The 22,180-nt window shown below is 36.4% G+C and overlaps 1 protein-coding gene across 3 annotated transcripts in view; it reads right to left on the bottom strand.

The window, feature by feature from the left end:
* Window positions 1–1,485: 1,485 nt before the first annotated feature.
* Window positions 1,486–22,180, bottom strand: part of LOC145241335 (uncharacterized) — a 110,928-nt gene continuing 90,233 nt past the window's right edge. For all 3 annotated transcript variants that reach the window (XM_080104180.1, XM_080104179.1, XM_080104178.1), the window contains 2 exons: window positions 9,804–9,966; window positions 1,486–2,446 (listed from right to left, as the gene is read on the bottom strand). In XM_080104180.1, the coding sequence (XP_079960306.1) occupies window positions 1,568–2,446; window positions 9,804–9,966 (1,042 nt within the window). In that variant the 3' untranslated portion in view covers window positions 1,486–1,567. The remainder of the gene's footprint in view (window positions 2,447–9,803; window positions 9,967–22,180) is intronic.

A 22,180-nucleotide genomic window follows, 5' to 3' on the forward strand; every position in this document is an offset into this window, starting at 1 on the left:
GTAAACTGGTACCACAGAAGTAGTTTTCCAGCAGTCAGGAAAGCAAGCTTTGTTAAGGGATTTGTTGAAAAGTCTGGAGAGAATAGAGCAACCGCAGCAGAGCATTTTTTTGTTTTTTAATAGTACAGCCAGGATGAGATCAAACCCACATGCTTTTGATGTGTCTAGGGTTTTTTATGATATATACTTGAGAAAAGGTGATTTTAAAAAATCATCTAGTGTGGTTTCCGTCTGTAGAGGAAAATCTGGGAGGGAGTGGTTCACTGGATCCAAAGTAGAGTTGGAGGCAAACCGATGGGTAAGCAGGTTAGCCTTCTCAGTTGTGCAAACAACTTCAAGATTGTTGGATAGTTGGGGAATTGTTGATTGCCCATTATTTACTATGTTATTTTAGATTTTCCAGAAGTTACGAGTTCCTAATTTTTGCGTTTCAATGCGTTTTCTGGTGGTTTCAATATATTATCTCTTAGCTGTGGGTATTTCTTTCTTACAATTACTTTTAGCTTATATAAAATTTAGTCTATTTGTACTGAACTTATGTAGGATAAATCTGCAGTATGCATGCTGCCTTTGAGCAATTGCATAAGTAAACCATTGGGGGAAATAAAGTTTTCTATAGAAATTCTGTATGAGAACAAGTGCTTCAATTGCCGTTTTGAAACACTGTTCTGCACGAAGGGAAAACATATTTCCTCTGATGTGATCCTTGGTGGCATCCCAGTCAGTCTTATTAGAATACCTTGTTGTTTTGAGCAATGACTCTTTAACTTGTGGTTGAGTTTAGGATGTCTATCATTATCACAGCGTGATCAGCATTCCTGAGAGGGCAACGAGCATTTGTTACACAATCCTCAGGAACTATGGTCAGAAATAAGTCCAGAAGTGAGGTTTGCTGGAGGTTGATGGTTCAATCTTCAGTGTGGGCGATATCCAATTAGAATTGCAAATTGCTTAGGACTTCTATTCAGTCATGGCTAACAGAATGAGAGCATGTATCTCCATGGATTAAGTAAAGTGTTTTGGTTGAAATTCAGAGTTCAACAAGATACACCTGAAGAGGTTACATCGACCGAAATGTGAAAATAACACTCGAGATGGGAACAGTAGTTCGATGAATCTACATACTAATTTTTTTTTTTTAAATAGATATTTGCATAAAATTGCTATTTTTGCCAATTAGTCTGATCACTTTATGTAAAAAAAAAAAAAGATGAGCATGCGAGGGTCCCCCTTCACAAGTAAAAAAAAATTTACTTTCATCATGACTAATGTTTATATAAAATTAAAAAAAAAAAAAATCCAGACATGTTTATTCGAGAAAAGTGTGAACAAACAAATGGGAGTAAATTACTAGGTCCAATCTCTCCTTGTTGGGAGGGGAGGGAAATAAATAAGTGAACCAATTACAAACACTGAAAAAAGACTGACATTCCTATTACTAATAATAAAAAAAAAAAAAATCAAAAAGAAAATCCAAACACAACATTGAAATGAAATGTTTAATTGCAAAGATGATTTGTTTCATGATCTATAATACAACGACACACAAAGAATAAAACTTTTGCTATCACCTTTCATCCAAGTTTTCTATAAGTGAATAAGGTATTTCATTTGATCGCTGGTTGGAGCCAGCGTATGAAATTTTAAAACTTTGTGAATTATCAATTACCAAATTATCTGACAGTTTCATTTGTTTGGATTGAGATGGATTTGTGAGATTATCATTTCCGTTGTAAGAATGTGGTGGCCAGCTTTCACGCATATTATCATTTAGAAACGATTCCGGTTGTCTTGACTGTAGAAAATTGTTTTCGATGTGTCGCCGCCTCCTCTTTCGGACTGGATTTTGTTTGATGTTACTAGAAACAACAGTCAGATCAGAATCTGAATCCGACCCGCTGATTGTGACACATGTCCGATCATCTGTAGCTCGGTTCACACCTCCTATAGACAACTGGTTACTCGAATACTCAAGTCGAGGATTGTTGGATTCTGGCTCCATAATTTGTAAACGCTGGACAGGCCTCGATACACTCTGCGTGATACTTGGGAGGCTAAAGAAAGGTGCTCCACTTGCTGAAGAATCCGATTTCATAGATGCTGGTAAAGGATCTAAATTAATGGGTGTATCATCTGTTGGAGTTAAGTTGTTTGTAGCCAACGACTGCGACAGTGAATTGTTATTTGGAAGATTGACTTGATTACGATATAAATTACACATATCCTTCAAGTCTTGCAAGTTAAGGATTGAGGAGATCCGTTCCATATCTTCAAGCACACCAGAATTTAGAGAAACAACTCCTTCGTACATGTATTTAGAAAATGCCCACAATGCATCACCACCAATTTCCTGTGGAAAGGTTAACTGGAAAAATCCTGACGTCAAATCTGAATTTGCTAAACTGAGCAGCTGAGGGCTGAGAGCCAGCAGTACAATTTTGTGTACCTACATTTAAAGAAAAGGAGAGAGAAAAAAAAGACATCATTATGACAGGCATTTATAGAAAATTTACAATTTCAAAGTTATAAAGAAAGAAAATTGCTTTTTTTTTTATGTACACAATTTTACACAATTGGTAAAATAGAAAATTAGATGGATCAGGTCCTGACAGTGACAGAGAGAATAATTGGGTCGCAAATAAGTCAGATAAGCATAGAGGAAACAGTTTGGTTTTATGCTTGGTAATGCCACTGATATTATATTTATCCGAGACAATGGAAAAATATGTAATATCGCCCCCACTCCCTCAATGTTAGTAAAAAAGAAGAAATAAGTTTATCAGAGAAAGGTATAGGAAATGGGGTTGGTGGAAAGACGAAGGCATAGGAAGTTATTCACCAAGGCACACAAAGAGCTGATTTGCAGGTGTAATACAAGTGTGGCAGATGAGGGGAACAAAAGGACTGGATATTTTATTTATTTATTTATTTTTTTTTTTTTTTAGAGTTTTCTGAGCAACTGGGTTTTCTGACTGGTTGGAATGATTTGCGATGGTCGACAGCAGTTAGAGCGGAGAACAGCCCCCAGTTAGACATAGTTGATGCCAGTCAAATTTAACTCAGTTGATTAATTGATTGATTGTTCGGTTTATTGGCCTATCAACAGCTGCATGGTTATTTAAGTCCAAATAAGTTTTTTTTGTTTTGAAAGGGGGGGGGCAGTCTTAATAGAATAGGCATTCTTTACTTTTCAATATGTCATGGTGATTTTGGAAGGAGTTTTGTAAAGAATTGGGGTTGAAAAAAATTTTGGAAAAGTAGATTTAGATATTCAAAAGACATCTTTAATGTTGTTAATGCTTTAATGTTTTTGATGTAATGGGGCTAAGTCAATGCAGTTTATTAAGGAATGTTTAAGATGCAGTTTATTAGGAAATGCGTACATGTTTAAAATGCGTAATTTTCTTAGCAGGGTAAGCATTCTGGTGGGTTTTCTCCTTTCAATAGGAAAGGAGAAGTGATATTTGTGTGCCCTGTTCTTAATCTTGTAATGATCACCTCTTCTTTCCAATTTAGTTTCAGCTTGGGACTCCATTCTCCAAGTGTGGGTTTGATTTCTTGTAGCTTGTTTTTTTAAGTGCTCAATTGTTGTTGCCATGTTTTGATGTATAGGTTTATGGTTGGTTTAAAGTCGGTATACAGGATTTTTATGTTGGAAATTTTCAGGTTTAGTGATACTTTAGCGGCTATGTTAGTTTTGTGTTTCCTAGGATGCCAATATAGATTATGATCCAACATAGAATAATTTGTTTTAAAGGTAATCCAAGTTTGTTTAATAGGTTTGTATTTGTTTAAGTGGATTGTAAGGGGTCTTTTCTTTTAATGAAGTTAGAACTGATAAACGAGGGAGGGGAGGGGGATTTGTTTTAGATTTTGCAAAACACGATTTAATTTTGTAAATAGTTAAAAGAAAAAACAAAAGGTGTTAATGTAGGTGCATTTTTGAATCAGGGAGTCATCTTCCGACAGCCTGATCTAGTTGCACCAGTAACTCAGTTAAATGCAGGTGGTACCAGGTCAAGAGAACTTTATCAACCAAGTGACGAACGTAGTCTTGGCAGAAAAACTAAGATATGGATGCTACCACTTACAGGTTAGTTTCCCACAATGGTGTTACACACACATCAAGAGTGCAACTAATATTTACAGAAAGTGTTAGAGTCTTGCATTTTGTTGTATTTTATTTTTATACTTGCAAACACGTGCATGCCCCATTCAACAACTGTCAACGCAAGAGATGACACAGCCAAAAGAGAAGATGAAAAGGAAGATACCCACTGCACACAACATGAGGTCAGCAAGCGATGTTGTCAAGCAGAAAGTGTGTGGTTTTATCACAATGTACCTTAGTGAGAAGAACGTATTTTATATTTGTGGATCTGGAGAAAGCTTTTAAGTTGTCTGGTGGCCTTTGCATAAACTAAGGGCAAATAAGTGGTTGGTGAAGATTGTTCAAGCAATGTACAGAAATGCTCACAATCATTAGAATTAACAGCACATTTATTGACAGCTGTAACGTTTCAATAGGAGTTTATTAATGGTTGGTAGGTTTATGGCATATCAACCTTAGTGGTCATTTAATGTCAGTTTTTGTTTTTAAACAACTTTGGTTATATAACTATATACATTATAAGTTTTATGCATCCAGGTATCTGGTGTTCAGTGTCTGTTTATATAGTTAAATAAGGTACTTTTTTTTTTTTGTTGAGTAACCCTGTTATCTTCAGATATTTGATGAAGATAGTTGGGTCTAAATGAGTGAATATGTCCTTTAAAGTTTTTCATTATATAGATTTAGGCGGCTTATTTTCAGGTTTTCACATCTTATCAGTATATGATTCACTGTGTATGGCCGCTGGCAGATTATGCAAAGTGAGGCTTCTTTTTTGAGTAGGTAGAAGTGTGTGATAGAGGTATGACCTATTTGGAGTCATAACTTCCACCTTTCTGGTCATTCTTTTGTTTGGTTTATGGTTTCCTCAATTTGGTACAGTTTGTTTTTAGTACAGGAGCTCCACGTACTGTGCAGAATCTGTTGCTTTACATTTCTACCGTCACATTGTCCAGAGAATTCTGTATTGGTTGTCCGAAAGGGAGGATATGTGCAGATGATTTAGTACATAACTTTGAAACAATGGATGACCTACTTATTAAGTTAAACATTTAGAAGACTTCAAAAGTAATTGTTATCAAGACCAAAGTGATCATCAGCATAATGTATGTTGGAAAGCTATATATATATATATATATATATATATATATATATATATAAAAAAAAAATTTTTCTTGGTCAGTTAGTGGAACCTGAGTAAATTCAATTTGTCAAAAGCATTGGATACACAAAAAACGTGGTGGATTACTGTTAGATTGAGAAAGACTAACGAGTGTGCGTGTGTAAGACGATGGAGAAAGAAGTGGAGAAAGTATGTCTGAATGGTGAAGCTATTGAGAAGTTTTGCCTTGGTGATAATAAAGCACAGGGTGGAGCAGGTGCTATTATTAACCCAACTGTCGACTATAGGCATGTGTACGCAACATTATTCTCGAAGTGAAACCTAATCAGTAAGGGTTAAAGGCATGACTGCCATGATAGAAGGCTATTTCACTAAAAGTCATGTGACTTGCTAACGTCAGAATAAAGTACAATGGCCATGATACTATGACCAAAAGTTATTTTTTTTGTATTTCATTTTTCAAATTGCAGATTCATGAACTTAGAATTTTAGATCTGATTGTGACTTTACGATAAGCGTTTTAACTTCATTTCTTTCTTAAATTCATTAAATTCTGTTAAAAACGTGTGTATAAAAAGAATGTTCCAAGTTTATTTTTTCTGCCAGGAATTTTTGTTTTTGTGTAAAAATAATTCATTGTTTGATTTTAATTTGTTTATTCCTTTATTTCGGAATTCCGTTTTTGCAGTATTTAATTGTCTCTTGATTCAAGCATAATTTTACATACAGAATTTTAAAAAATTATTTACATTGGATAAATTTCAGTTTCAGTAAATAATCAAATCTCATTCCTTTTTTTAAATGCAATTTTTTTTTAGTAAATAATAAATAAATTCAAGTCTTTAAAGTTCATGAAACAAAACGTTTATGTATTTTTAACACAGAAACAACTTTTTCTTCTAAATTAATTGTTGATTTTCTTTAATTGGATAAGTTCAGTTTCAGTATAAATAGAGTTCATTTTTTTTTTTTTTCCTCTTTTGTAATGCATTTTGAAAAAAGTTTTCTAATTCTTAAAAATTCTTATTCATTACCAACAGTTTGACTATTCAGCAAATCTTGCTTACTTGTACCTAAGGTATGACGTCATTTTTCAGTGACCAGGCCTGCTTTATAGTGGTTGCGGCCATGTATTGCATGGAGTGAAAGGATAATGAGAATAATCTAAGATTTAATGAACTCAGAGGATGATTAAATCCTAACAATAGGAAATGCGTGCAGAACATGAGACTTTGATCCATGGTCACGCTGAAAGAATGGATAACAGTTCTTGGATTGCTAGATGTAGAACAGTTGAAATGACAGGTTTAGTTTGCAAAGGAAGGCCAAAGTAAAAAGTGAAAAGATAAAATGGATCTGGGGGAAAGAGGGATAAATAAGGACCTGGTCAGAGATAGATTAGTTTGGAAGTCAACCTCATAAACTTGTCCTATACATGTAAAATGGACATTAAACCAAATATGATGAGGAATCTATTATATAAAAAGAAGTTCTAACACTGTCGACACCTGGCTAAAGTCAGCTCTGCCAGATATACTTACAAACCTCAAACCATTGGATTCAAAGTGACTATGACATGGTTATGGTAGCAAATACATCCTTTGAGTTACCAGGGACAAAATTTATGCATAGAGGGAAGGAACCTTTTGTCATCCTTACTAATAGATGACAAAAACAACTGAAATTAGTTCAAACAGCAGTTAATCAACTTTTTTTCGTTGCCAAGTCATACAATACACTTGAACATAATATTTTAATTTATGAAGATTTTGTTAGTATTATTATAGAATCAATCCTCCATTGAATATTATATTTTACGAGGAATAATTTGAGCAATTGACTAATTTGAAGAAAAAAAAAAAAAAAAAAAAGATAATGTCGTTCATCAAATGCTATTTGTGTTTGTTTACCATATCATGTCAGCTGATTTTTTTGTTTGATGACCTTAAAAAAAAAACTCTTTCTTCTCTTATAGATGACAAAGAAGAATTTTTATGGACGAATATTTTACGTTATACCAATGTAACATAAAATATTCTCCTGTAAAATTTATTTGTGATCTATAAGAGAAGACCAAGATTGATTTTTTTTTAAATTTTCAATACTTATCGGATGAATTTGTGTACAAAACATATCTAAGAACACTGCCAAACATAAATTACCCTTATGTGAAATTTTGCAAAAAATAGGCTCAGCCGTTTCGGAACATATCAGGAAAGGACTCATACACACAAAGTGACTTTTATATAATACTAGCGGGGGTACCCGGCGTTGCTCGGGTGTTTAGAGGTGCGTGTGGTTTTGGGTAAATCAAACCAAAAGAATAATAAAAAATCGTTGCCCGGGTGTTTGTGTCGTGGGGAGGGGGGGGGGGAGGTAGGTAAGTAGGAAGGATTGAACCTGAAGCTTTGATGCGAAGTTGGAAAATAAAGTGTGGAAAAAAAAAAAAAAAAAAAAAAAAAAAAAAAAAAGAAGAGAAGTGCAACATTAATCGCTGGGCCAGCAAGAAATAGTAACAGAAAGATGTTTGAATTTATTTCAGTATTAAGAATTGGCAGGTGCCCGTACTTAATGACTTAATGAGGTCAACTTTCACTGCAGGGCAATTTTTTTTTTTTTTTTGTTTCCCCAAGATGTTGGGAGGTGGGGAAACCAGTTCCCCATAAAAATGGGGATTGTCCAAATCAGTCAATTGTCTGATATAAGAAAAAACTCCGCATTGATCAAAGCTGATTGCTTTTGGACGTTACCGGCAATTGCGCCGAGAACAATGTCTTATATAAGCATCGAATTAGTTTCGCTTTTATACGAAAAGCCAAATCCACAAGCGGCGATCCAAAAATGTGGAATATTTAGCTTTTCAAAGTCGGGCAAATTAAATAGACAGGTGACCCCCATTGTTATTACGATTTAGACATGGTATAAGTTTTAAGAAGGAGCGAGTCGACCGATTGCTTCCCGGAAAAAAGCCTTTTGCAGACATACACAAAAATGCACACACACACATTTTCGCTTTTACATTTATAGATAGACTAGTCTGGGTGCCGGTGTTGCCTGGGTGTTTGGAAGTGCGTGTTGCGTAAATGTGGTAGTAGGCAGGCAGGCTCGAACTCATTTTGTAAAGGAGAAAAGAACGTAAAAAAAAAAAATAAAAAAATTAAGTGACGTCTTTGCTGTTGCGTCCATCGCCAAACCAAAAGTGGCAAAGATTTAAATCAAGGCTAGTCAATCGAAAAGAGGGGATGACTTGAAAATATCGGTGAAAAAAGCGACCCCTCCTTGTAGAAAAGTGTCCAGTTGAGGGTGAAGGAATAAATGTTTTTAGCAAAGTTTTCAATATTTATCATCCGAAGGGTTGAGCTTCAAAATGATACCGATCTAATGAAAATCACTCACCTCTGTTAAAAGTTTTAAGCAGACATACAAACAAACATACATACATTTAAACAGACACATAAAATTTATATTATAGAAGAGATAGAGATATTGAACCAATTACCAGAGAAGGTAAGGCAAGTACTACTCTGGTTCTAATAACCAGTTCAAAATAAAAAAAAAAAAAAAAAAAAAAAAAAAAAAAAAAAAACTGCCTGACGGCTATTTTTTTACGACTAGCTATCTATACGACCTGATCCTCCTCCCCTTCCCCATGCACTAATTTGGTCCCTGATGACCCTAAAGAGGAAAAATATCACAGTATTTACTTTTAACAATAAGTATGTTGAAAAGGTTATGCTGAATCTGATGATGTAAAATTTATAAATATATCTTGTGTAGTTTCTGACTTTCATCTGGACAGACAGAATTAGGAAATAAGATTATTCTGACATGATGCTTCTCTGAATTCCATCTTCAATGAATGCAAAACTATGCCCATCAACAAAACAGAAATCCTTACATTTTCATTAAAGGCTTAATACACAATTATTTATTCGTCCATTTCAGATTTCAAATATTAAAAAAAAAAAAAAAAAATGATATGCAAACCTTATCTGCACGAGATCTGAAAAAAAACAAAAACAATGCAGATGCAAAAAATATCAATTTAGTTTTGCTTCGATAATTACATCATTTGGATCAGCTGAACTACTTTTCTTATCTTGGATGTTATTCTTGCATTTCCGTCGATGTAACAACCGACTTTGTCCAGTTGCATTTTGTAAAACTCTAGAATATTTGTTTAATCCACAAGAGTACGTACTGTGTGTTCTGTCAGCCATGACCAGGTAGAAGTCTTAATTCATAATCAACGACTCATAAAAAAATGCTATGCAAAATCAGCTCTAAGTGACACTTCTAGAGGTTGAAGGTTCAGTTCTTAGTATGGGCAATATTAATACAATTTAAAATTACTTAAAGACTTCTATCCAGTTATAATTGATGAAACGAAAGCAAGGTACCTCGATAAATAACATCCAAGATGAGAACTGTAGTCGAAATAATCTAAAATACTAATCGTCGTTTCAACAATTTCAAAACAAAATTTTCATCATTACACGAATGGTCATGTGACAAATGATGCAGCGATAAAAAACTGAAAGACAAAGAATTGAAAATGGTGCTACTAACCATAATCTTCATCGTACCATTTCCGATTGTTGCATCGCAAAATTTTCCTTTCTTCCACAATTCTGCCATATTTGCCAACATGTTGCTCTGATGGTTATGAATGACATAAGAATGAGTCGGAGTCTCAACCGGTTTTACGATGGTTTTAGCAACATTCCGATCCCTGAAAAATAATTTAAAAAATAAATAGTACAATAGTCAGAACTAATTAAAAAAATTTTTTTAATCTATATATTAATACAATAGCGTGTTATTTTGCATGTCACACATACATTTTTCTTCCGAGTGATTGTCATTTAATTGTTACTAGCATTTCAGCCCGGCGTTGCCCAGGTGTTTGGATGTGTCTGTTGAAAAAAAAAAAAAAAAAAAAAAAAAAAAAAAAGTGGTAGTAGGAAGGCAGGCTCGAACCCGTACAGCGAAGGAGGAAAAGAAAGGGGTAAAAACCTGACGTCTATGCTGTTACGATCACTGCCAAACCGGAAGTGACATTTTTTAAAATTAAGGCTAGACATAAAGGAGAGGATAACTTTAAAAAATATTGGTGAAAAAAGATTTTATTTTAGGTAGGATTGCTCCTAGAGTAAATGTGGTATTGTGGTGACTGCAATGATTGTAAGAGTGGGATAGACGAAACAGGATAGAAATGACCAACAACAGACCCACTTTCCACACTTCTGATCTCCTTGTGCTTAGTTAAAAATTTTAATTTTATTTCATATTTTGACAAATAATTCAAAGTGTCGTATCTGTTCTAATATTTCATCTTTTGTCCTCAGTCAGTGAAGGAGACAGTCTTCTATCGTGAGGGTCATTTTCATGTTTAAACTATAACTCAGCTTCAGAACACAAGACAAAGAGGGCATTAGCTCATCAAATACAAACGCTATTACAACCAGTAGAAAACATCGACTACATACTAAAATCTTAAAGAACCTCGTCCTCTTCCTGGAAAAGATATCACGGACCGATGACAAAACCTGAATCCAAGAATACCTGGATATATCATAAGAAAGAATTTAAGGTCAGGTTTTGTCAAATAAAGAAATTGGAAAATCTGAAAGCTAAGAATGTAAACCTCCATGTCTACCATTCATCAATAAGTACCATTGTCAAAAATAAATGTCAGCTTACTCCCTCTGATGAATGAGTTCTGAACAAAGGTCTTAACTTCATCACAACCATCAAGCAGATTCCATATGTAGATATGATAGCTCCAACAGAGGAGACAAACTCAAATCCAAGGCACAAGTAGATAAGCTAAGTAGAAAGTGAGAAAAACACTGAGAATTTAAAGCCTCCAAAAACCTAAGTTCTCAAAGGAAGAAGTATTGACTATCACAGTGATGATATAATTCTACCAACAGACAAAGGCAATGCTACACTTAACGGATAGAGCTAAATATTCCAAGAAATTGGTAAAACTAATAGGATCTGGTGGTTACTGTACAAAAAATCTAACTCTGAAAGTGGAAAGCCGTCACAGATCCCCAGAAAAAGCAAGTAATTAATACCACCTGCAAAATGCAGACAGCTAGTTCAGCTTTACAGTAAGCTACCAAATCTATGCAGTCTTCCTAATATTCATGAAAACGCTATTCCATTTGGGTCCATTGTCAGCGCCCAAGATTCAGCATGCTATCCATTAAGCTAATCCTTGGAAAATAGAAATCGCCCCAATCATAGGCAAATCTCAATCATATGCCAAGAATTCAGCTCACTTCATGAAAATCATCAAAAATGCTTTTGTTCATTCCAACCAGATGGTGAGTCTAGATGTAGTGAGTCTGTTCATGAAAATACCCACCGACGAAATTGATTGCGATACAGGATAAACTGACTTCAGATACTTCACTGAAGGAATGTACTTGCATCCCAATTAACAATATAATGGAGATATTGTCCTTCTGTGTAGTAACTACCAGGGTTGTGGAGTCGGAGGTTTTAGTTAGAGTCGGAGTCGAATTTCTAAAAGTACAAGGAGTCAGAGTCAGAATTTTTTTTATCCGACTCAGACTCCTTAAGTCCAATGAATTTATTTTTTTTTTTTTACATGTTTTCCTGTTTGATTTTACCAGTTTTAGTTTTATTACATTTTCTAACCAAACCAGGCACATTGCCACTTTGATGTAGGGGGCTACTATGAGAGACCTAAGTTTCAGGGGTACTATGTAGGGAGTTTAGCAGTAAGATGGCTGTTTACATTACACTTGAACTTCTGCATGTCAGTACAGTTGGGGAAGCAGGAACCCAGAAGAGAATTCCAAAGTTTAGCAGTTCTCGGGGGGGAAAAAGCTATTAGAGTAGAAGGCTTTCTTACATCTGGAGATCTCTACTGTGTAGGGGTGGCACTTCACTGCTTGGGTTTGTCGAGGGTATTTTCATCGAGGGGGTACAAGAGCTTGTAGTTCGTCAGAGCATCCACCATTAAAATACTTGTAAAACAAGCAGAGGGATGCAACATTTCGTCATTGGGACAGGGGCTGAAGCTTAGATAACAGTTCAGGACCTGATGGAGGTTAGCGACTCTTTTGAACACTGTCCAGGAGAGAGAGAGACTAGTAGCAGATGCACCAGCCCAAATGTGCCAGCAGTACTCGATACATGGGTGAATGGTGGCCTTATAGAGATACAGGATACTTTCAGGAGTAAGTAACTTTCTAGCAGCAGCCTTGGCAATGATCTCAATGTATTTATTCCAACTCATTCCCTGTGAACGTTAAGCCAAGGAGTTTGAATGAAGTACTTTCAGGTAAAGTATCTACGCCATAGCTACTGGTGTTTGGTAAGGTTTCATGTAGTTATTAAAAGAAACGAGCTTTGTCTATGCAGCTTTGAACGTTACCATCCATTTCTGACCCCATTCCACTACAGGTCTTCCTCTAGGGTTTCTGCAATTGCCTTAGATATGTGCTAATTAGTTTTCCCCACATGCCTGCTATAGAGCGTGGTGTCATCGGCAAATATACCCATGTCAGAGACAATTTTATCAGGTAAGGATCTATCCCTGAGGTACACTTGCATTTATATCATTGTTTGGATGTACACCCATCAAGGACAACCTGAATTCTCCTCTAATTTAAGAAGGATTTAATTATGTTAAGCATTCGTCAAGTAATACCATAGATTTTATTTTCATGAGAAGACCATCGGGTCATACTCTGTCAAAAGCCTTAGATATATATAAGCTTACTGACCTGCCCTCCACTGCCTTATTCAGTGCTTAGTATATACGTTCAGAGATTACAGTTAGTATATATGCAGTAGAACGGGCTTGCCTAAATCCATATTGATTGTCAAACAGAAGTTTAGCAGCTGTAAGGTTGTGGACTAGAGCTTGATTAATTAAAGACTCAAATATTTTGGCGAAAAGCGGGAGGAGGTTAATTGGGCAACAATTTAATGGGTCAGTTTGTTCGCCAGAGATTTTGTAAACTGGTACCATAGAAGCAATACTCCAGCTGTCAGGAAAGACAGATTCATTAAGACATTTCTCGAGAAGGGGTGATTTTCAAATCATCTAGTGTGGTTTCTATCCACAGAGGGAAATCAGGGAGGGAATGGTTTGCTGGGTCCAAGGTAGAGTTTGAAGGAAAATAACAGGCAAACATGTGAGCTTTCTCAGTTGATCATGAGTTCCTAATTTCTGTGCTTCAATGCGTTTCCTGGTGGTTTCAGTATATTCACTCTTAGCTGTTGCTACTTCTTTCTTACAATTACTTCTATATACTTTGTCTGTTTGTACAGGACTTATGCTGGATAAATCTACGGTATACATGTTACCTCCGTGGCAACTACACAAGTAGAAGTAAACCATTGAGGAGAGTGGGGTTTGCTATAGAACTTCCATGTAGGAACATGTACTTCAATTCCTGCTTTGAATCATTCAGTAGTTTTATATGCGCACTATTCTGCAGGAAGAGAAAAGATATTTCCCAATGGGGCGTCTCTGATGTGATCTCTAATGGCATCCCAGTCAGCCTTATTTTAGTACGTTGTCGTTTTGAGCAATGGCTCTTTAACTTGAAGTCGAGAGTTTAGAGTGATTCTATCATTATCACAGCATGATCAGCATCCCTAAGTGGGTAATCAGCATTTGTTACACGATCCTCAGGATCTCGTCAGAAATAGATCTACAAGTGAGGCTTGCTGGGCCTGGCGAGCTGGGAGATGGGTCGGGAATGTTATTTTCTGTGTCAAGGAATGGGATGTAGCAAAGTTATGGACGATGCTACTAGCTGTGTCAGTGTAGTTAAAGAAGCCAAGCAAAATTTCTGTGGTGGGCGTTAGAGTCACTAAATACATGTATAAGAGAGAGTGCTACATCTACGCTGTCAGAGACATGATTGATTATAGTACAGTCCTGAGTTGATGGAGAGCAATAAAGAAAATACTAATAGCTAACGCTGTGTTGTAAATTTAGTTTAAAGCACACGAAGGCCTGGTCACCTGATTCTAGTTTAGATTCCTTAGACATGGGGAGGATGTTACAAATATAAACTCCAAATTTAAGATAAAGTTGAAGATACCAAGACATGTTAAAGATGTTAGAGGGGATGGAGGAGTGTAAATTAGTTTCACGTAGTGTTAAGATATCCTGGGAGTTTGCTAGAAGAAATGATTCTACCTCATTTAAGTTAGTTCTAAGTCCTCGGATATGTGTCAACTCAAGCCTCAAGGGAGGCATGAGTGTGTGTCTGGTTTGAAAATTTTTTGGATTGAGCTGTCATTTCATTCTATTACGTAGTTTCAGATATGGTTTGAGGTGCTAGACAAAACGGATGTGCATAGCCACCATCATGCAACACAAGTAGATCATCAGTCGGCTCCTCATCCACAGGAATGTGGCCTCAGGAATGCCCACCAGAGATGAGTGCAGGTGCCTTTCCATGTGTGACATGGCACTACAAATATCCTGATATTACACAACTGATGATAGAACAGCCGCTCTACACATTATCAAAGAGTTAGGGCTTCTGTACTGTCAGTTGGAAACAGCAACCAGCAACCGTCAAACTGGTACCCTCAAACCTGTCCGACAGGAGTGGGCCAGTACAATCATATTAGCATATATGGTAAATAAGCACTTCCAAGATGCCCAGGTATAGGGGAAGGGAATAAGGCAAATGTGGGGGACGGCATTCATTGCCCTAGTCAGGAAACAAGGCTAAGCACTAGGCGTCTCTAATGCGTCCTTGTGGCCGCATCTCTGCTCCTAGCTAATAGGCAAAGAAGGAGTATGGAGTATAGATATGCAGAGTCTATCTACTCCTTAAGCAGTTTAGGTCTGCAAACCGGTGATTTGATCAAGTCATCAGCTCTAGGGAGGTTGTTGTCTAGGAATGAGGAGGCCTCCCTCTCGTGTTTGGTGCAAAGATGTATGAGGTCAGTAGCACAGGTTTTTCCTTATCCTAGATGGATGACCTAACCAGATCTACTGGTTCATCAGCACCGAGAGGGTTTTCCCTGCACCTGGTTTCAAAGCTAGGTATTTCTATGCTCCTGCATAGATAGTTCGGATTGATAGAGTTAGTATCAAAGAATTAGTATCTTCTTTAAAGTTACACTCCTCAGAATAGGATTAAGATTGGTTACGTTTTTAAAGGAGATATGTATAAGTATGGGGTGTAGATTAAAAGGTGAATATCTACTAGGGTTAAGAAAAGATCAAATATGGTTTGTGGATTAGTGACTAATTGGAAAATTATAGTATAAGGGTTAGAGTACATTTCGAAATGTGCTTTAGGTGTTAGTTTCAAGTACAGATAATCACCAGTACTTTATCCCATCTAATGAAAGAAAGATATAGTTGCTAGTTAATACAGATCACTTATAATCTGGGCACAAACTGTGGCTATTAGTTATCTATTTTACAGATATTCTATAAGTTAAGCTAATGCATCCCTTAGCAATAGAAATCTATAAATTTTTAGTATTTACGATTTTGAAAAGGTCAGCCTACTAAAGTTTAGGACCGGAAGTTAAACCCTCCTCCCAATGTACGTGCAAAGTATGTGATTTTATATCAGCTTGAGAAGAGCAATTGGTTTTTTGTCGGGTTGAAACAGGAGAGATGATATAACTTACAAGCATACAGAATTAATATACAATATAGATATACAGGGATTTGGGGAAGATTTAAGAGTCTAAGGATTTAATGTTTATCATGCAAAACAGGAAGGCGTGTGGAGGCAAAGCATTATTCCTTTAAAAATAACATTTGTGCTAGTTCATACTGAATATCTTCATCCATGCAGGTGCACAGAAATACCTGGTGTAGAAACCAGGCGTATGATTAACTTTCTTGGTGTGATGGACCCATAGATCTTGTCAGATCATCAATCTAAGAGAAAGAAATCTGATAACAAAACTGAGAGAAGGAGACATCATCAGTCATGGTTGACAACCTTCGTGGAGCTGGTGACTCAAACAAATTCCCGGCTTGCAAACGTAACTTGCTTAAAGAGTAGATAGGCTCTTCCTATCGCCAGCTTTCACACATCTTTGCCTATTAGCCAGGCCAGAGGTACAATACCAGGGACTCACCAGAGTCACAATGTGCTTGTCTTATTTCCTGACTAGGACATTGAACACCGTTCCCCTATTCCCGATTTTAAATTTCTCTCTTTCTCTCAGAAACTGAGAAAATTTGCTTGCATGCCACTTGTGCTCACTAGACTTGTTTGGGCCGGTCTTGTCTGAGAGGTTGAGGGTAACTGATTGACAGCTTGTCTTGCTTCTGTTTCCGACTGACCAGGAGCCTTTGGTAACGCTCAGACTGGCTGCTCTATCATCAGATGTATAATATCAGGATAGTTGTAGTGCCATGTTGCCCATGGAAAGGGACCCTGCTGCTATATCTGATGGACCACTGTGCGTATACTTAGCTACAAAACCTAACATTAAATAAAAACATAATTAAATGACAACTCAAACAAATATCACGATAAAACCAGACAACCACCCAAACAAAACTAATTTGCCTCCACCCTTGAGGCTCGCTTTCACAAATATCCGTGGCTTAGGGGTAATCTAGATGATGTAAACTCCCCGGATATATTAGCATTAAGTAAATGAAACTTGCACTCCAACTACGTTAACATGACAGGATACCTCCCTCTTTGCCATAAGGACTCGGATAGATGTATGCATGCGCTTAGAGTTTATATTTGTAGCAACCTCCCTTAAACTACAGAGAAATCTTGAATCGGATGACCAGGCTTTTACGTGCTTTCGACTAACATTTCATCACTGCGTTACTTATATTTTCTCTGACGTTTTTCCTCAAGTCAGGATTGTACCCTAATCGATCATGTCTCTGATAGTATAGATGCAGCACTCTCCTTGGATAGTAACGCCCAAATACATGCGTTTGTTGACTTTAATCTCCACCATAAAAATTGGCTTAGTTTCTCAGGTTACCCAGATGCAGCTGGATGCTCCACTAATAGCTTCTCTATAGCCCATTTCCCATAAACAGTAATGTTTCCAACTGGCCTATCAGATCGTGAACCTCACCAGGCTTCACTTCTAGACCTATCCCTCACCACAGTACCTGAGGATTGTGTGACTAATGCCCAGTCAACTTGGAAATGCAGACCACCTAGTGGTATCAGTTGACATACCATTTAAATCCCAACCTCAAAGTGAGGAACCATTGCTCAAAACCACAAGGTACTACAACAGGGCTGACTGGGAAACCATTAGAGAACACATCTCAAAAGTGTGTGGGTCTGATCTCATCTCTGCTATACTAATTTAGATATGTTTAACTGAGCTAGGCCCCATACTTTCTAAGCTCTACAATAAATGCCTTGCTGAATCTTGCTTCCCTAATAGCTGGAAGATGGCCTCTATGGTACAAATATACAGGAATTCTAATGAAAGAACGCTCTCAATTATCTCCCATTATCTTTTCCCCGTCTTCACTAAAATCTTTGAGACCTTAATTAATCAAGCACTACTTCACCACCTGGCAAAGCAAATCCAAACAGTATGGATTCAGGCAATGTCGTTCTACTGCACATATTTTAACATTTATGCTAAAATTAAATTGTACGTTATAACTGGACGTATACTAAATATAATTAGATCCATCTTAAACAATAGAAGCATACAGGTTGTCATTGATGGATATACATCCAAGCAGCATAACATTAATGCGGGAGTGTCTGAGTGTCTCAGCGGTCGATCCTTGGACCATTATTATTCCTGATATTCAAAAACAACCTCCCTGATAATATTGTGTCCGAGATGGGTATATTTGCTGATGATACAATGCTCTATAACATGCATTAGGGAAGAAAAGATGTAAATAAATCTAAGACAATGGCAGAACCATTAGAAAATGACCTCTAGACCATAGTTGAATGGGGACGCAAATGGATGGTAACATTTAATGCTAGTAAAATTAAGCTGCTCTCTTTTAACAATTACAAGACGCCTCTTGAACCGCTTATATCGATGAAAAATAACACCCTACCTGAGAATTCTACCTTCAAACTCCTTTTTTGAAACTGTTTTACTACATTTTACTTTGTGGGCAATATGAACTGGAACAAATACATAGAGGACATTGCAAAAACTGCTGCAAAGATGGTGGGTTCCCTCTATCGAGCTAGAAGACTACTCACACCTGAGAGTATCCCGTATCTCCACAAGGTCACAATTCGTTCATGCATGGAGTGTTGTTGCCACATCTGGGCTGGTGCATCTACCACTAGACTCTCCATCTTGGGTAGGTTCTAAAAAAGTGTTGTCAATCTAATCGGTCCCACTTTATCAACTAAGCTCCAACCCCTGTCCCATCGTCACAATGTTGCATCTTTGTGCCTGTTTTAATGGAATGTGTTCTGATGAACTCGTCGTACTTAAACCCGTTTAGCAATAAGCTCTCACGCCTTCACTGTTGAGGTCCCTAGATGCCAAAAAGCTTTCTATTCTAATAGTCTCTTCCCTTGAACAGCTAGACTTTTGGAATTCCCTTCCTGCTACCTGCTTTCCTGGTCGTACTGATATGCAGAAGTTTAAATGTAACATAACCCGACGTCTTGCTAATCTTTCCTAGACATGGTCTCAAAAAGTAGCCTTTTTTGTTCAAGTGGTGATATGCCTTGTTAGGAGTTAACGTTAAATAAATAAAGCTGGTCGAGTGTATGTGTGAGTATATTTATCATACAAGTGAATGTTAAACATAAAAAATGATGTACATGAAAAGTAATTATAAAATGCTGAATAGGTGTGGGAGGCTGGTGTATGGATCTGCAGAATAGATTTCCACATAGGGGTTAAGGAGTCGGGAGTCAGAGTCTAAGATATCAAAGGAGTCGGAGTTAGCATTCTAGAAATTCAAGGAGTTGGAGTCGGACTTTCATCATCCGACTCCACAACCCTGGTAACTACATACTTCATGAGAGGATCTGATTGATTATATATATATATATATATATATATATATATATATCGGTAGGAAGAAGGTCTGGCGATGGGATTACCACTGTCCCCAGTACTGGCATATACAGAATACTTTGAGTCAATGGCGTTACTAAAGCCAACAGTATGCCTGTGATATGTGGATGATACATTCACACTCTGGTTCCACCAGGAAAATGTTTAAACACCACTGGACCATGTGAACTCCATTTATCTATACAGTTCATGATGGAAAAACAAAAATTATTGTTCTTAGATGTACTTATAACTCACACTGATGCCATCTGTATACCAACTTTCACTGGATAGTACTTACATTTCAACACCCATCATCCATATAAACTACTTAATTGGTGTGATTTTTGGAATATGAACATGATCGTTTGCTACAAGTGCATTCATATTCCAAAAAGCACTCAAATTAATCAAATAATAAGCACCAAATTTTTTTATATAAAATTGATGTGTTTATTTCTGAATTCCGTTAAGACTTGCTAAATGGTCACAAGGAATTAAAACTTTTTTTTTTTTTTAAAACAAGACACCACTTATTAAGGCCCGAACGCCACTCAGGAATAAGGGCTAATGAATGCAAGAATGTGCAGTAATTGTTAATAGTGTATATTAGGTAGAATTTGGATTATTTAAGGGGACGGCTCAACAAGAACTTGTTTACATTGGACTTTAAGGCTATGATATTGTAGTCAGCTGGGAAGCAGGCCAATGCAACATTGTTCCATAGGTGGGCAGTTCTTTAAAAAAAAAAAAAAAAAAAAAAAAAAAAAAAAAACTTTGTTCATAGACTGCGTTTAGATTTAGGCACAGAGATAAATTGTCGATAATGATTGAAACTAGTAGAGTTTTTTTGTTTTTTTTTGTAAAAGTTTGGCAAGGAGGGGGGGGGGCTATATACTGGAGCTCAGATAGGCATGTCATGAAAATGACGATAGAGCAGAGAGACTCGCAACATCTCTTCTGTGGGAAAGAGGTTGCAGGGCCTCATCATCTAAGTTTCAAAGCTGGTTTTAAACTCAAGGATAGGACACACCAAGCAACTCCTCCTCAGATGTAGCAACAGTACTTCATTTTAGGACGTACTTGGCTCTTATACAGATAGAGAATTGCACCGACAGTGAGATATCTACTGGAGTGGCAGAATGATCCAACCATTTTTCCAGTAAACTTGCCTACAGATTTGATGTACATATTCCATTTCAGATAAGGAATGAAGGTCAATCTCAGAAGCTTATCAAGATATGGTGCTTCCCCAAGACAGGAGCCATTCATTTCAGTTGGGGCCAGATGGGGGTCAGAGCAATTATGATGGGGGGAAAAAAAAAAAAAAAAAGAGAAGCTTGGTTTTAGATGCATTAAAATTAACCAGACACCTTTATATCACATGCTAAATATCAGGAGAGAGAGAGAATCAGAAATATTTTGATTGTCAGCCTCTGAAGTGTTGTCATAGATTGTGATTTGGGAGATCATTGATGAAGATTAAGAGATTTTTTTTTTTTTTACATTTTCACCCCAAACAAGGCACATTGCCACTTTGGTGTAGAGGGCTACTATTAGTAATACACACGGACGAAAAAAAAAACGCTTTGGATAATCACAGATTTCAAGGTAGTTCTACTAAAATAGCCATATTTTTTTAAACCAAAGCACTTCAAGTCTTCAAATTACTACTGTTTTGTTCAGAAATGAATATACTTTCAAATGAATTAATAAACATGAATGTACATTATATATGTTAGGAGTTTTAAGCAAATAAAGTGATAAAAACGTGAACCTCATAAAATGGCGTTTTCGGTAAGGTTTTGTAATGACCCTCTCTGGTTTCTAAAGGCCCCTACCATGATTGTATGAAGAATTTTGTCATGAAATTTGAGAACCAATCAGAAGAGGTGTTAATCTTAATACTGTCAAGTGTCCGAAATATTTTTGACCATTTTTTTTTTTTCGTGTTAAAAATAAGACTTTAATACGACGAGTATCGAACATTTTGAAAAAAATTTCATCGGACACCCACTAGTAAATAAATCATTCTTTTTACTATCTTTATCAATTAAAAGTATTATTTTATGTTGAGTAGGACCGCGGTAATTGATAATAATTTAAAAGGACCTACCCCCCAAAAAAAAAAAAAAAAAAAAAAAAATGTTTCTATTTCTCGAGTGGTTAAATTAAGTTAGTATTAGCAGCAGCAGCTGTAGTATTAGTCATAGCACAGTATAAACAACACACGTTCTTTAATTTTTATTCACAAACGAATTAAGAAAAACATGAAAATATTAATATAAATGTTCTGATATGTTTAATTAGAGCTATTTTGTTATCAGAATAACATTAGTTTAGAACTATTTGGTTTTCAGAATGTATAATCACAACAATCCCAACCAATTCGGCATTATGAATTCTTTATAATTTCTCACATTTCTGGTCAAATTTAAAAACATGGTTAAAAAACAAAATAAACTTTTGTAGATATATAGCTTGCATGCACTTTTATTCATTGCATTAGTTTTGAACAGCAAATTAAAACCTGTTTTACTGCGAATAGCCACAAATGTTTTTTTCAAAATCAAAAGATGTATGAAAATCTCGTTTGTATTACTATACACAGATTTGAAAAAGTTGTTAAATATATAACAAATAAAATTTTTTTTATTACATTTTCACTCCAAACAAGGCGCATTGCCACTTTGGTGTAGGGGGCTACTATCAGGGGCAGCAACTACTTGGGCACTATGTTGGGATTTGGGCAGCAAGATGTTGGTTCACGTTCCACTTGAACTTCTGCATGTCAGTACAGTTGGGGAAGCAGGAACTTGGAATGGAATTCCAGAGTCTAGCGGTTCTGGGGAAGAAACTACTGGAGTAGAAAGATTTTTTACATCTAGGGATCTCTACTGTGTGGGGATGGGATTTAGCTGCCTGTTTGG

The sequence above is a fragment of the Euprymna scolopes genome, chromosome 20 (genome assembly GCF_053919585.1).
Source record: "Euprymna scolopes isolate OS-2025 chromosome 20, ASM5391958v1, whole genome shotgun sequence".
Lineage (NCBI taxonomy): Eukaryota > Metazoa > Mollusca > Cephalopoda > Sepiida > Sepiolidae > Euprymna > Euprymna scolopes.